A 15,926-nucleotide genomic window follows, 5' to 3' on the forward strand; every position below is an offset into this window, starting at 1 on the left:
TGTGTGTGTGTGTGTGTGTGTGTGTGTGTGTGTAGGCTCCAGTGGTTAGGCCAGGCTAATGTAATGAGCATTGTAATAAAAAGACAGAAATAGAAGCCTCCTCCCCCCTCCCCTCTCCGTTAACTCTTTCCTTTCTTTTTTTAAATCCTTTTCTTCTCCCCCGCTGATACACGCCCACTCACAGCTGTACACGTCTCTCTCTCACACACACACACACACACACACACACACACACACACACACACACACACACACACACACACACACACACACACACACACACACACACACACAGAGCTACTTTACTGTGCGTCAGCCTGAACTGCAGCACACAGAGGTTTGGCCCGGCAGGATTATGTGCAATGCGTGGGACACGGATCACAAATAGACTGAAGCTGTTTCTAAACGTATATATAGTGTGGGAGATGAAGATGAGCAGAGAGGAGAGAGAGCTTGTATAGGTGCTACTTAGACCTGTGCTTATCTCTCAACCCTCTTTGGCTCTCCCTCTGCTCTCCTCCTTTTGGATTGGTTCTGCAGTGCAATAAAAAACACGATACTGTATACGTTTTTTTTGATTATCTAATATTTTCCATGCCGTTTGTAACCCATTGAGACCTGAAGCCGATTCTACATGTCTCCTTAAATCCCAACAGTTTTCTGAAAAACTTATGTTTCTATATCAGTGGTGCTCAAACTTTTTCATGTGAAGGACCCCCAGAATTATATGTATTTGGCCGCGGACCCCATTAAAATATGTTGTTCCAGGGACCCCCCCAGAAACAAAGATTTGAGTTAAAAATGTCGCTTTAAAAATATATATATATATAAAAGATTTGCACACATTTTCACGATTTTTCAAAAATAGCAGATCTACAAGCTCGTAGCGCGGCACTCGGTGCCGCGCTACGAGCTTGTATATCTGCTATTTTTGAATAGCCCAAAGTGTAAAATAATGCTTTTTAGCTCAAATCTAAAAATGACACAGTTCCAGGTCTTAATGGGTTAAGACCCCCAAAAAAAGTCTTCTAAATCCTAACTACAGTAGCTATATCGCATGTTCTCAAACTTTTTCCTGTCAAGGACCCCCAAAATGATATGTATTTGGCGGCAGACCCCCCATCTCAAAATATTTAGTTCCAGGGGACACCCAGAAGCAAAGATTTGAGTTAAAAATGGTTACCTAAAAATATGTATATATAGTCCAGTATTTGCGCAAATATTCTAAATTTTCCAAAAAATAGATGCACAAGCTCATAGCGCATCACTTTGTGCCACGCTATGAGCTTGTATATCTGCTATTTTTGAATAGCCAAAGTATAAAATATGGTGGTTCAAATGATTGTGACGCTGTATTAGCTACCTTTGCTGGGACCCTCTGGTACCCTCTCTCTCTCTCTCTGACTCACCCCACTCTGCCAGAGGTTGTATAATCATTTTTTGCTGTTCTCTGACGTCCTGCTTCCATTTTTAACCACTTGAACAGAACCCTAGTGTTCCTATTCTGAGGCAAACATTTGGCACAAAAAAATAATAATCTACAAGCACACGTGTTGCATCGCACAGCTTGTACTGTAGATCTGCTACAGTATTTTCACTGAATTAATTTGAGCAACTGGTCAAGGACCTCTTCAAATCACCTTTCGCCTCATAATGAGTCTGACACCTTCTTCAACACACATTCTTTTGTTCTCATGTATATTGATGTCTGTTGAAGGGAAAAACGGGGGTGTGTAGTGACAACTTCTTTTCAGGGGCAAAACAGTGCATTTTAAAGGGCGGAACAGGGAGGAAAAAAAATGCATTTTCAGGGCACTTTCAGGGAAAGAACAGTAACGTGTGAAGTTTTGGAGTGGCACATCTGTACAAGTAGCGACGTGGGGACGGGGAACGGGGGGGGTTGCTGATGGGTGGTCAAGGGTTCACACAGCGTACCGACATGGGTCATGGGTTTGAATCCAGCTCAGGACATTTACATCGCTGTCCTTCACTCTTACTTACTTCCATCATCCTCATCTGCATTCTGTCCCACAAAGCAGAAATGTCTTCAGAAAATATATACGCTTTTTCATGTCGAGGGCTACCCAAAATGATATGTAAAATATGTTTTTCCCGGAACCCCCAGAAGCAAAGATTTAACCCATTAAGACCTGGAACGCATTAGATTTCTTTGGCTATTCAAAAATAGCAGATATACAAGCTCATAGCGCGGCACCGAGTGCCGCGCTACGAGCTTGTAGATCTGCTATTTTTGAAAAATTGTGAAAATTATTTTTTCACATTTTTTTCCGAAAAATTGTTAGGATTTAGATTTTTTTAGACGCGGCCTCAGGTCTTAATGGGTTAAGTTAAAAGTGTGTGTGTGAGTGTGTGTGTGTGTGTGTATAGGCCACTTTTGATCATTTCTCCTCCAGTTTATGAATCCTCAGATTGCCAGCCGCACTTGAGTAACCATTGATTTATAGCTCTGCTTGTAATTTTGACCCCGGCCCCCACCATGCCATTAAGCCATGTCCTCACACAGGGACACAGCGGGCCGCAGGGCGACACAACAAGGGAAGGAATTAGTTTTGATTTGCACAGCGATTCCAGACACGGCACAGAGCAGTGCGGCTCGGACTTCATTAGCTCGGGCTGGAGATGATTTTGAGATGGCCGGGAACTGAATAGATTTCATGCCAATGAATCATAACTTGACGTCGGGCAGCTTTACGACAGATGACGCGCGAGTCCATTCTTTCACTCGATGAGTTGTGGCAGTGACGTTGCTCTGGCACCCTGGTGGATTTGTGTTATTTTTTTTGCAGCAGTAGTATTAAATGAACCTCATATGGCTGTAGAAGCCAAATCAAAATTGAGTCGAGTTATGGGGTATTTTTTTCTTTGTTAAAATGTTGTTTTTATTTTGGTTATCGTCTACACACAAATACAGTGTACTGTATGTTACAACTATTCAACACATGGAATCATATAGACTCTTCACATATAAATGCATACACACACATATGTATATCATGCATTCATACATTTTACAATCCTATTTTTCAGTTCTCACTGATGGTTCTCAGTGAGGTTTTTATGTCAATCAAAAAACTAAATAAAAAGCAACAGCAGGGCAGCTTTAAGAAAAAAGGGGGGGAAAGCCTTCACATAATTACACTCACATTTTGAAAACGGTCAACAAGACATACAAAACAATACAACACTTTCACCTTGTTTTGGCATTCAACACAAATCTGAGTGAATTGGTTTTTACGTGCTCAGTCCATCTGGTCCAATTCTAAAATATTTTTTCTTCCTGAGTTCTGAGAGAGAAATACAGTTTTTCCATTCTATATATGTCATGAATTATTTCGATTCATTCCTCCACTGTGGGTGACTGTGGCTGTAACCATTTGAGTTATGGGGGTATTATTATTAGTGTTATTATAGTCACACTTCAATGTGTCAGGTTGGGTTGTCTGCCTGCTGGCTTCTGGGAGACAGTTGTTCAACTCCACACTCCTCCGCATGAACTCACCAAGATCACAAAGAATCAACATGTTACAGAATGCCATTTGTCTTAATTTTCCCTTTTTAGAATACCCGTAACACCTGACAGCTGACAAATTGGTGTCTCATTCAATCCTATTCAGTTTGAACTTCCCGTCCCCTCTCTCCCTTTCTCTGTGGGCCTGTCCCTCCCCCAACTCATCATCATCTCTCTGTGGCTCTGTCTGTCTGTCTGTCTCTCTGTCTGTGTCTACCACTCTCTCACTCTCTGTTTACCTCTCTCCAGTGTTGGGAAAAGTACTCAAATGTTTTACTTAAGTAAAATTATCAATACTGCAATGTAGGGGTACTCCATTACAAGTAAAAGTCCGGAATTACAAATATACTTGATTAAAAGTACAAAAGTATTGGTATCAAAATATACTTAAAGTACCTATAGTAAAACTACTAAAATGTTTGAAAAGAGCCGATCTACAAGCTCACAACGCGTCGCGATGCGACGCGTTGTGAGCTTGTAGATCGGCTCTTTTCAAATAGCCTAGGTATAAAATAAGGCTAAAGTGGTTAATGTGTGTTTTTGTAAAGTCATCATTTATATCTGCAAAGTAGCTAGTAACTAAAGTTTTCAAATAATCGTAGTGGAGTAACTGTAGAATATTTCTCTCCGAGATGTAGTGGAGTAGAAGTAAAAGTACCTCAAAATTGTACTGAAGTACAGTACTTACAGAGTAAATGTACTTAGTTACTTTACACCACTGCCTCTCTCACACACACTCTCTCTCTCTCTTTCTCTCTCCATCAGGACACACAGAAGGCCAAGCAGTTCCTGCCTTTCCTTCAGAGAGCCGGTCGTTCAGAAGCGGTGGTAGAATATGTGTTCAGCGGCTCCAGACTGAAGCTCTACATGCCCAAAGAGACCTGCCTTATCACCTTCCTCCTGGCTGGTGAGTCGCTCACCCCCTGGCTTTAAAAAAACAAAAGGTCGAGGACCGAGGTCACTTCCTTGGGTCGTACTCCACCCTGTTTGTCTCCCCAGATTTGCCCCGTTTGTCTGTGCCCAGCGTTGAACATTTATCATCTGCATGCTTTAGGAGTGATGTGCACAAAGAGAGACAGAATCTGTGTGTGTGTGTGTGTGTGTTTGTTTGTGTCAGTGGCGTGCACAGACATTTTGAGGGGCAGGTGCTCAAGTAAATTATACTTTTTTTTGTTTACTTGGTCTGCTCTTTTTTCCCTCTACACCTATACCTCTTTGCCAAAAATAGCCGATCTACAAGCCCACAACGCCTCGCAGCGCGAGGCGTTGTGGGCTTGTAGATCGGCTATTTTTGGCTAAAGTTCTCCTCAGAAAAGGGATGCTAGGTTTCGAGTGGTTATGGTAAAAAGAAAAATCATAATCACATACAGATTTGGCGGACCCCCTGTAGTAACTCTGAGGACCCCCTAGGGGTCCCGGACCCCCTGTTGAAGACCCCTGCTGTAAACTGAAAAAAGGGCACTTCTGGTCAAGAGGGCAAAGGGCAGGTGCTCTAGCACCACCTAGAGTATCTGTGCACGTCCCTGGTTTGTGTGTGCACACGCAATCTGGGAACCAGATCGACAAATAAAAAGGAAAAACAGCGCCCTCTGCTGTTTTTCACTTATGCATTAGACTCTGGGCGGAAGAATTAAGCCGACCCAAGCTCACTGGTAACCGGGTTTTGACATGCCTTCAGCCCTCTACTTCCGGTGGTGTGCCTATGTTTTCATTCCCACTAACAATATTTCCCCGCGGAACACTAACACCATTTCTCCCAAAGAACATGGATCGTTTTGGTCACAAGCCCACTTGTTTCTATGACGAAAGAACACGTTAAAAATGTTACTAACTTTCCGTGGTTTTCTCGGCTCCGAGGCCGCTATTGTTAAATGAGTTTCGGTTTGTTTCCAGTGGGAAGCGAGCCGCACACATGTAAATCCCGCCCACTACATTTGATTGGGTAAAGCGCGGCCTGCTTCCTGATCTGAAGGCACGCCCACTTGTAGCCAATGTGCATGGGTTATCAACATGGCTCCCGACAGATTCAGTAGCACAGCTCAGAATGTGTTCTAGAGAGATTAGTGCACACGTGTCACACAGTCTTTTGACTTAGGCCAAAGGAAATGGCCTAAGTCTGGAGTAAGGCACTTACTCCAGAAATAATTTGGCCTCAGGTTCAAGTCAGGTTCACGAGCCTTAGTAAAAACACAAATTGGCCGTGGTAATGCAATCCTCTTATGTTACATAGTGTTATTTGCATGTCAATAGTCATGTTATAAACTTCTTGTGTGAAATGATGAAATAAATATTCATATGGTTTGTTTTGGTTACGATTTTTCAGTTTGAATCTTTTTTACATACTGTACGCCATTATTCTACCTCCAGTGCCGAGGTCATAAGTCGATAGCCCCTGTATCCTAGCAGTCAGTCCGCCAGCATCGCGGCGGGGGAAGCGGAGGGCGGGTGGGGGTTGGTCGGTCCACCATATTGCCGACCACCGTCCAACCTTCTGATGCCCACCCACACCGCAGGGTTTGGCACGAAGCGCCTGTCGCCTTTGACCCCACTCCGCCCTGTGTTGTTGTTTTTGGCTTCCAGCCCAACTCTCCCAGACAACTAACCACACTCTGAAGAGTGCGACAAATGGAGCCAAATGGACCCGTACGGGTCCATTTGGTTCCATTTGTCGCACTCTTCAGAGTACACAGAGGGATTTACTGTGGTGTGTGTGTGACTGACTGCCGCCCTGCTTGTGGGAGAAACGGAGTCGTTGAGCTACACAAAGCTGCCAGGTATGCTTTGGAAGTGCAAGCCCACATAACCTCAGGTATGGATTTTGTTTGGGCTGTAAATCAAAACTGCGTGTTTTGTTTCCCCGACCCGTTTGTGTTCACTCTCTCCTCCGTTGGCTCGCCCGCCACGCGTCCAAAGAAGGTCGTGAACCAGGTGAAAACTTGAAATGGACCCCGCCGAGAGAAAAACGTGCTGAATCCTTAACCGTAGCGTTTTGACATTCAGCAGGTTGGGCTTAACCCTTTAGCCTTCACTCAGACACAATGCACAATGCACAGAGTATTGAGGATGCTCAGTGAAGTGGAAAGAAATTGATCTCTTTTTTTTTTTTTTTTTTTAGCCCCTCCCATCCCGCATGGTACAGTATTCGCAGACGTCCACTTTTCTGGGAGTTAGTTCCAGTTATGTGGTGCTTAAAAACAGGGACGTGCACAGATAGACTCTAGGTGGTGCTAGAGCACCTGCCCTTTGCCCTCTTGACCAGAAGTGCCCTTTTGAAAAAAAGAAAAAAAACGTTTTTTTTTTCTCAGTTTACAACAGGGGTCTTCAACAGGGGGTTCGGGACCCCTAGGGGGTCCTCAGAGTTACTACAGGGGGTCCGCCAAATCTTTATGTGGTATGATTTTTCTTTTTACCATAACCACTCGAAATCTAGCATCCCTTTTCTGAGGAGAACGCAGCGCGAGGCGTTGTGAGCTTGTAGATCTGCTATTTTTGGCAAAGAGGTATAGGTGTAGAGGGAAAAAAGAGCAGACCAAGTAAACAAAAAAAAGTTAAATTTACTTGAGCACCTGCCCCTCAAAATGTCTGTGCACGCCACTGCTTAAAAACAAGTGGTGTAGAGTAACTGAATGCATTTACTCGAGTACTGTACTTATGTACAATTTTGAGGTACTTCTACTTTACTAAAGTATTTCCAAAATGCAATACTTTTACTTCTACTCCACTACATCTCAGAGGCAATTATTGTACTTTTACTCCACTACAATTATTTGAAAACTTTAGTTACTTTGCAGATATACATTATTATATTATAAAACATACATTAACCACTTTCGCCCTATTTTATACATAGGCTACTTGAAAATAGCCGATCTACAAGCACATGTATGTGCTTGTAGATCGGTACAAGCACATGCGTACATTTTGATACCAATATTTTTGTACTTTTACTCAAGTACATTTTTAATTCCGGACTTTTACTTGTAACAGAGTATTTCTATATTGCAGTATTGATACCTTTACTTACTTTTTACAACAAAAAAAAGTTACTTTTCCACCACTGGTAGTTACTAGTTATACTATGCAGATGCATGTTGGTTACTTGTTCACATACAGTAGGTTATGTTGTTCAGATTGACACATCCTGTGTGCTTGACTGTTATTTAGATAGCATGTTGTTAAGACTCATTCTAGGTATGATGTTCACCTGGGATCCTGGTTGCTTTTTAAGCAAGGGTCATGGTGTCTTTTTCTCTGCGTCGCTTTGGATAAAGATTTGTGACGAGACAAAACCGTTTTAAGCCTTTTTAATACTTGCCGAAAATAGCTTGAAACGTGTCGCATTTGCGACGTGTTGTGAGCTTGTAGATCGGCTATTATCAGCACGCGACACCGTCGCTCGACAGCATAAATGGATGAGGAGACTGTATTGACTGCAGAGAAAAATCACAGCAGTCTGAATTACCCTTTAAACGCCTAAATTGTACATTTGGACGCGCTACAGATGGAGAGTGTAAATATAAACCCTACCAATGATTGTTTACAGCAGAGCGACTCCTTTTTATTTAAGCTTTTCGCTCCGTTCCGACACTTGACGCTTATAGTAAAAACATTTAGGCCCTATCGTTGGCAGCCCGTGATGATTTGTACGCGTTCCCAGATCACAATGATGGCATAAACGCTGATCCCTTGCAGAAGGGATGACACTCCCCTGTTATTGTTGCCATAAAAACAAACCCATTTCAATCCATCTCCATTTCAGCACAGTCATTTGCCAACCAAACAAAATGCCCCGTTTCCAGCTGGACACACTGTGTGTTTATGAAATGTTGGATGCAGTTTAATTGTGCGTGGCCAAATTGGAGATTCATTCATTTTGTAATTTGGCTCTAAAACGTTTTCTATACTGTGTTCCAAATGATTGTACACATGCATTGGTTTTTTTCTTTTCTTTTCTTTCTTTTTTGTTGCCCTTTTTGTTCTTTATTTCACATAGGTCAGTGTAGAGAGACGGGAAACCAAAGCCAGATAGAGATGACATAGGAGACGAGACGGGGGGTCTCTGATTTGAACCTGGGTCCTTGCACTCACTAGGAGCATGTGTACCAACTGGTTGAGCCACCAGGCAATATGATTATGGATATTTTTTGTATTTGTATTCTACCCTGAGGTTAGGTTTAGGCATAGTTTTATTGAAGTTGGGGTTAGATTTAGGCATAGTTTTACCGAGGTTAGGGTTAGGCATAGTTTTTACTACGGTTTAGGTTTAGGCATCATTTTACTGGGGTTAGGTTTAGGCATAGTTTTACTGAGTTTAGGGTTAGGTTTAGGCATAGTTTTACTGAGGTTGGGGTTAGGCATAGTTTTACTGAGGTTAGGGTTAGGTTTAGGCATAGTTTTACTGAGGTTAGGGTTAGACATAGTTTTTACGACGGTTTAGGTTTAGGCATCATTTTACTGGGGTTAGCTATAGGTTTAGGCATAGGTTTACTGAGTTTAGGGTTAGGTTTAGGCATAGTTTTACTGAGTTTAGGGTTAGGTTTAGGCATAGTTTTACTGAGTTTAGGGTTAGGTTTAGGCATTGTTTTACTGACCGGCAGCTGCGGCACTCCGGCAGCTTTAAATACCTGAAAGCAGAAATGGAGGAGTGGCCGAGACCTTCTAAGGTTGCTGAAGCCAAGCTGCAGGAAAGCTGTGCTTTGGTCCAACTAAGGGGAAAAGCATAAAAAATAAACATAAAAAAAAGCTTTAACGTAGAAGGCTTGTTCACCTTTTTGAAGAGTGTCCTGGATTTGTTTCTTTTGTAGGTTTTAATACCCGTTTGATGTTCAGCTGTGGATTTTTGCATTGCTGCCCCTTTAACATTTTAATTTGCTGACACAAACTTTTCTTTAATAAGCCTTTATCTGACTGAAATCGTCCGTGCTCTGTATCACACACACATCTTTTCAACAGTTCAATGATCTCACTTTCAGTTTCGCAAAAAACATCAATAGGCTTCATGCCTATTGCAAGGCTTTGCACTATTTCACACTTTTCACCTCCTGAAAGATCTTTCCTCCTCTCCATATTACATGAGAATTGATACTTGCTTAATAATGTGGACAATGCCTATTGCAAGGCATTGCACTATTTCACGCGTTTCACCTCCTGAAAGATCTTTCTTCCTCTCCCTTTAACATGAGAACTGATACTTGCTTAACCGATTAAGACCTTGAACTGTGTCATTTTTAGATTTGAGCTAAAAAGCACTTTGGGCTATTCAAAAATAGCAGATATACAAGCTCATAGCGCGGCACCGAGTGCCGCGCTACGAGCTTGTAGATCTGCTATTTTTGAAAAATCGTGAAAACTGTGCAAATCTTTGACTATATATATATTTTTTTTTTTAAGCGAACATTTTTTAACTCAAATCTTTGCTTCTGGGGGTCCCTGGAACAAAATATTTTGATGGGGTCCGCGGCCACATACATATACATGTTGGGGGTCCTTGACATGAAAACGATTGAGCACCACTTATATAGAAACATACGTTTTTCAGAAAACTGTTGAGATTTAGGAGACATGTAGAATTGGCTTCAGGTCTCAATGGGTTAATTATGTGGAACAGGACTTTTCTTCAACACACCTGAGATTGATACCCGTTATCTAAAAACATGGGACAAAGAAAACAGGCAAAAAACTTAAATTGAAAAACTAAAAACACAGTGAATGGAATTCCTAATGATATGTCACTTGCATAATGATTTGGAACACAGTCTATATACGCTTCTGTCTATGCTAATTCATTATTTTTGTCTCGGCTCTACAAGATGCCTTTGAAATGACCTGGCCAAGGAAAGTAACTAAGTACATTTACTTTACTTATTATATATTGTACTTTTACACCACTATTATTTGAAAACTTAGTTTATTACTAGTTACTTTGAAGATTTTGATTATTATTACAAAACTTACATTAACCACTTCAGCCCTATATACATTTCAGCCATTTGAAAAGAGCAGATCTACAAGCTCTCAATATCAATGCTCGCGATGCGACGCATTGATATTGAGAGCTTGTAGATCTGCTCTTTTCAAAAGATTATTATACATTTGAGAACTTGAAATAGGACATTCTACATAATGAGTACTTTTACTTTTGGTGCTTTAAGAACATTTTGATGCCAATACTTTTGTACTTTTACTCAAGTACATTTTGAATTCCGGACTTTTACCCGAGTATTTCTATATTGCAGTATTTATATTTTTTAACATTTTTAACAAAACATGTGAGTACTTCCTCCACCACTGCCATGTAGACGTTATTGATAATAGTGGGCAGAATAGTTTCTCCTTGGAGAATCTTGCAAATGTGCACACAAATGCACGTGCGCACGCACACACACACACACACACACACACACACACACACACACACACACTGAGTAAACGGGCACATTCGTTCATTTCTACCATCAAACGTTATGACCAAATCACAATAGACACATTATGGCAGCTAGTCCCGGGGGATGCGATCGAGGGTCGTACCTCACCAGAAGATGGATTCTCCACGGAGTGTGTGGATGTGTCTTATTTAACCCATTGAGACCCGGATCGCATCCGTGTCCTTTTTAAAGATTTATTTGGCTATTCAAAAATAGCAGATATACAAGCTCGTAGCGCGGCACCGAGTGCCGCGCTACGAGCTTGTAGATCTGCTATTTTGGAAAAATCTGGAAAATGTGTGCAAATCTTTGAATATATATTATATTTAAAGCGAACAAGGTACTTTTCAAATGTTATATATTCAAAGTATATATATTCAAAGATTTTTCAAGATTTCTAATTTTCAAGATTTTTCAAAAATAGCAGATCTACAAGCTCTTAGATCTTCTATTTTTGAATAGCCAAAGAAATCAAAAAATGACACACTGATTATTTCCCGGTCTAAATGGGTTAATAAGCATGTTGGGCTGGGTTAACGCTGATTGATACAAACGATCCTTCCTTTCTGATAACGTGGTTTCAATAGGAGCGGTTTTATTTGAAAACGGAGGCCTCTCTCCGCTTCCCTTCAACCGGTCTCTTCCTTCTTTTCAGTGAACTGCATCAGAGAAAAGACAAGACGTGTATTTACAGTATGTGTGCCTCTGCACAAGCCTGTCTTTCTAGTTTTTCTTGTTTATTTTTAGTGATGGCATGAGCTGACAGTAAGACTGTCGTCTCTAAATTCTCAGTTGAACCAAGTTCGGTGTGGTTACTGTAAGCCTGATTTATACTGTGGTGGAAAGTAACTAAGTACATGTACTGTACTTAAGTACAATTTTGAGGTATACGTACTTTACTCGAGTAGTTCCAATTTCCAATACTTTTACTTCTACTCCACTACATCTCGGATCCAAACATTGTACTTTTACTCCACTACAATTATTTGAAAACTTTAGTTACTTTGCAGATATAAATTATTATATTATAAAACACATTAACTACTTCAGTCCTATTTTATACCTTATAGGCTATTTGAAAATAGCTGATCTACAAGCTGATGCGTTGTGAGCTTGTAGATCAGCTATTTTCAAACATTTAAGTACTTCTACTTTTGGTACTCTAAGTACATTTTGATACCAATGCTTTTGTACTTTTACTCAAGTAAATTTTGAACACCAGATTTTTACTTGTAACGGAGTACTTCTACATTGCAGTATTGATACTTTTACTTAAGTAAAATATTTGAGTACTTATTCCACCACTGCTTGTGCGCCAAAAATAACAGATCTGCAAGCAACGCGCCCCGATGCTGCTACGTGTTGAGAGCATGCACATCTGAGCATCTCTGCACTGTACAGTAAATCTGTTATTTTCGGTGCACACACACACACGTAGCGCACGGCCGAGTATAACTCGGGTATTAGATTTCCCATCCATGTGATCAAGCCCCCCCGGCCCACAGCCCAAGCGCCCCCTTCTTTCATTATCTTCTCCTCTCTTATCGTCAAGCCCCCTTCCCTATCATTCTCCTCCATTATTTTTATTTCATATTTTCGCGTGTCAAAGTTATCTTGGTATGTTTTATTCACCTATCTCTACCATTGGGGGCCCTGTTCAAAAATGACACTTTTTGCGTGATAAGGCGGCCACCTCACCTCTCTTATCTGGAATGTGCGAGCCGAAATGCCAGGAGCCCCCTCACCCGAAGAGCCCTGCATTAAGCCATTGAGACCTGGAACGCGTCTGTGTCATTTTAGATTTCTTTGGCTATTTTTGAAACATCATGAAAAAATATTTGTTTTTATTTTTTTCAAAAAACTGTTTGGATTTAGAAAACATTTTAAGAATCGGACTCAGGCCTTAATGCATTAACCCATTAAGACCGGGAAAAGCATCTGTCATTTTAGATTTTAACCACTGTAACCATTATTTTATACTTTGGCTATTTAAAAATGGCAGATATACAACAGAGTGCCGCGCTATGAGCTTGTAGATCTACATTTTTTTGAAGAATCATGATTTTTTTTTTGCAAATCTTTCAATACACATATATATTTTAAAGCAAACATTTTTAACTCAAATCTTTGCTTCTGGGGGATTCTACAATCTTAAAAATCTTAAAAAGTCTTAAATCCTAACAGAAAAAAACGTATGTTGCTATAATCAGTGGTTCTCAAACCTTTTCATGTCAAGGACCCCCAAAATGATATGTATTTGGCCGTGGACCCCCATCTCAAAATATGTTGTCCCAGGGACCCCCAGAAGTTGTAACATGAGTTAAAAATGTTCGCTTAAAAAAAATATATATATTCAAAGATTTGCGCAAATGTTCACGATTTAAAAAAAAAAACAGCAGATCTACAAGCTCATGTGTTATGAGCTTGTAGATCTGCTATTTTTTAATAGCCAAATAAATCAAAAAAATGACACAGATGCGTTCCCGGTCTTAATGGGTTAAACCTATCCTCCACACTACGTAGACTCCGCATAATGACATCTGTGCCGTTAGGATAGGATCTGCAGACCCTACGGTTCAGATGTGATATAATGAGGTCAAGACCCGTCGTGTATCATTACACTGGCCTTCTAGAATAGTCCGGTAGGTGTGACGGAACTTTTTCTGGGAGGATGACGAATGTTTGCGGACGCGAGTACATACGGCATATCGTTGCTGTCGGGCGGAAACCTCGTACAGCAGGGGTCTTCAACGTTTTCAGGCCAAGGACCCCCTAGCTAAGAAAGAGATGAAGCAGGGACCCCCTACTCTGTATTGTATAAAATTGTGTTTCAGATTAAAGTTTTTTTTTACTTAGTCTGCTAGCCTCTTTGCCAAAAATAGCAGATCTACAAGCTCTCAACGCCTCGCAGCGCGAGGCGTTGAGAGCTTGTAGATCTGCTATTTTTGGCTAATGTTCCCCTCAGAAAAGGAATACTAGCGTTCAAGTGGTTAAAGGACGACTTCAACACTTTTCAACATATCTTCATATAATAGGTCCTCACTAATGCTCATGATAAAATGGTACAATTTCTTTCTAATCAGTCTGTGTCTCAGAGGAGGGCTGTGGACAGTTCAGAAACCTGTCAACCAGTGACATCATCGATGGGGAATCCAAGCTAATAGAAACTGCAGGCTTTGTATTCCTGGAAAGTTGCAATGCAATAATAGATCCCATTGTTCTCGCCTTAATACAAATCTGAATAAAAAAATTGTAATCCTTTTGGGAAAAAAAAATCCTGCCTAACGATGATGTCACTGGTAGACGGGTTTCTGGACTGTCCACAGCCCTCCTATGAGACACAGACCAAGTAGGAAAAAATTGTATAATTTTATCATGAGCATTAGTGAGGACCTATTATATGAAGATATGTTGAAAAGTGGTGAAGTCGTCCTTTAATGTAAAAAAACTAAATCCTATCACACAAAGATTTGGCGGACCCCCAATAATAGCTCTGAGGACCCCTTAGGGGTCCCGGACCCCCTGTTGAAGACCCCTGTCGTACACTATGTCCAAAACTGTTACTAGCAGACCTACAAGCTGAGCTTGTAGATAGTAGGGCATTCATTTATGAACAAAACAAGTTGAAAAATGGAGTCACGAGGTTTCTGCTCGACAGCAACCATATGTGAGAATAAATGCATTCCTCTGTACCTACAGAGGATGTTGAGTAGCCAAAAAATATACTCAAGTATGTGTTTCTGAGGCTGATTAAAAAAATGTTTTCTAAATCCTAACGCTTCAAAAAAGATATATATATTCGGAGACTTGCACAAATTTTCACGATTTTACAAAAATAGCAGATCTACAAGCTCGTATCGCGGCACTCGGTGCCGCGCTATGAGCTTGTAGATCTGCTATTTTTGAATAGCCTAAATACATCTAAAAGTGACACAGATGCGTTCCCGGTCTTAATGGGTTAATGACTCAAGAAGATGTAAAAGTAGTCATCTTAGTTAATAACTTGAGTAAGAGTAAGAAATGATCTAGTAAAATGACATGCTCAATTACTTCGTATGATCTGATTTATTGTTAAAATCGGAATGTAATTGAAATGTCTAATATATAAAATTATAAGTGCCTGACCATTACAAAAAAATCCTCTGAGTGAATTAAGCAAGAAATTGCATTTAATGAAAAAGTAAATGTCATCACTTCATCATAGGGTATTTTTACATATCTTCCATAGCTTTGATTTACAAGTAACAACTTGATGGTTAATCAAGCTTCAAAGGATATTCTGCACTCACAAAAAAAAGTTCATGAGGCTTTAATGTACCACAGTATGTACAGAATACAGATACAAACATATTTCAACCCTTTTGGCCTTCGTCAGCATTTCAGCTGTCTGAGCGGAAGTGACCTACAGTATACTGTATACTGTTTAGCTGATGCCAGTCATCAAAATGATGATTTACATGATTCATGATCCATCCACCTATAGATAAATCATCATAATATACACAATACGATATCACAAATAAAATATATACGTGTAAAAATAAATCGAAGGTTAGGAATAGAAAGTGAATAGAGAATACAAATCAAAGGATGATCCTTGAATGTTCACGTTAACCCATTGAGACCTGAAGCCGATTCTACATGTCTCCTGAATCCCAACAGTTTTCTGAAAAACGTGTTTCTATATCAGTGGTGCTCAATCATTTTCATGTCAAGGACCCCCAAAATGTATATGAATTTGGCCGCGGACCCCCATCAAAATATTTTGTTCTAGGGACCCCCCAGAAGCAAAGATTTGAGTTAAAAAAGTTTGCTTTGAAAATATATATATATAAAGATTTGCACACATTTTCACGATTTTTCAAAAATAGCAGATCTACAAGCTCGTAGCGCGGCACTCTGTGCCGCGCTATGAGCTTGTATATCTGCTATTTTTGAATAGCCCAAAGTGTAAAATAATGCTTTTTAGCTCA

At 40.5% G+C, this 15,926-nt stretch overlaps 1 protein-coding gene across 1 annotated transcript in view; it reads left to right on the forward strand.

Annotated features, from left to right (window-relative positions):
- snd1 (staphylococcal nuclease and tudor domain containing 1) overlaps positions 1-15,926 on the forward strand; it is a 390,687-nt gene that overhangs the window by 99,806 nt on the left and 274,955 nt on the right. Inside the window, exon 15 of the mRNA XM_084049382.1 lies at positions 4,295-4,436. Coding sequence (XP_083905508.1) covers positions 4,295-4,436 — 142 coding nt within the window. The remainder of the gene's footprint in view (positions 1-4,294; positions 4,437-15,926) is intronic.

Source organism: Gymnoscopelus microlampas (assembly GCF_963454915.1).
Source record: "Gymnoscopelus microlampas genome assembly, chromosome: 23".
Lineage (NCBI taxonomy): Eukaryota > Metazoa > Chordata > Actinopteri > Myctophiformes > Myctophidae > Gymnoscopelus > Gymnoscopelus microlampas.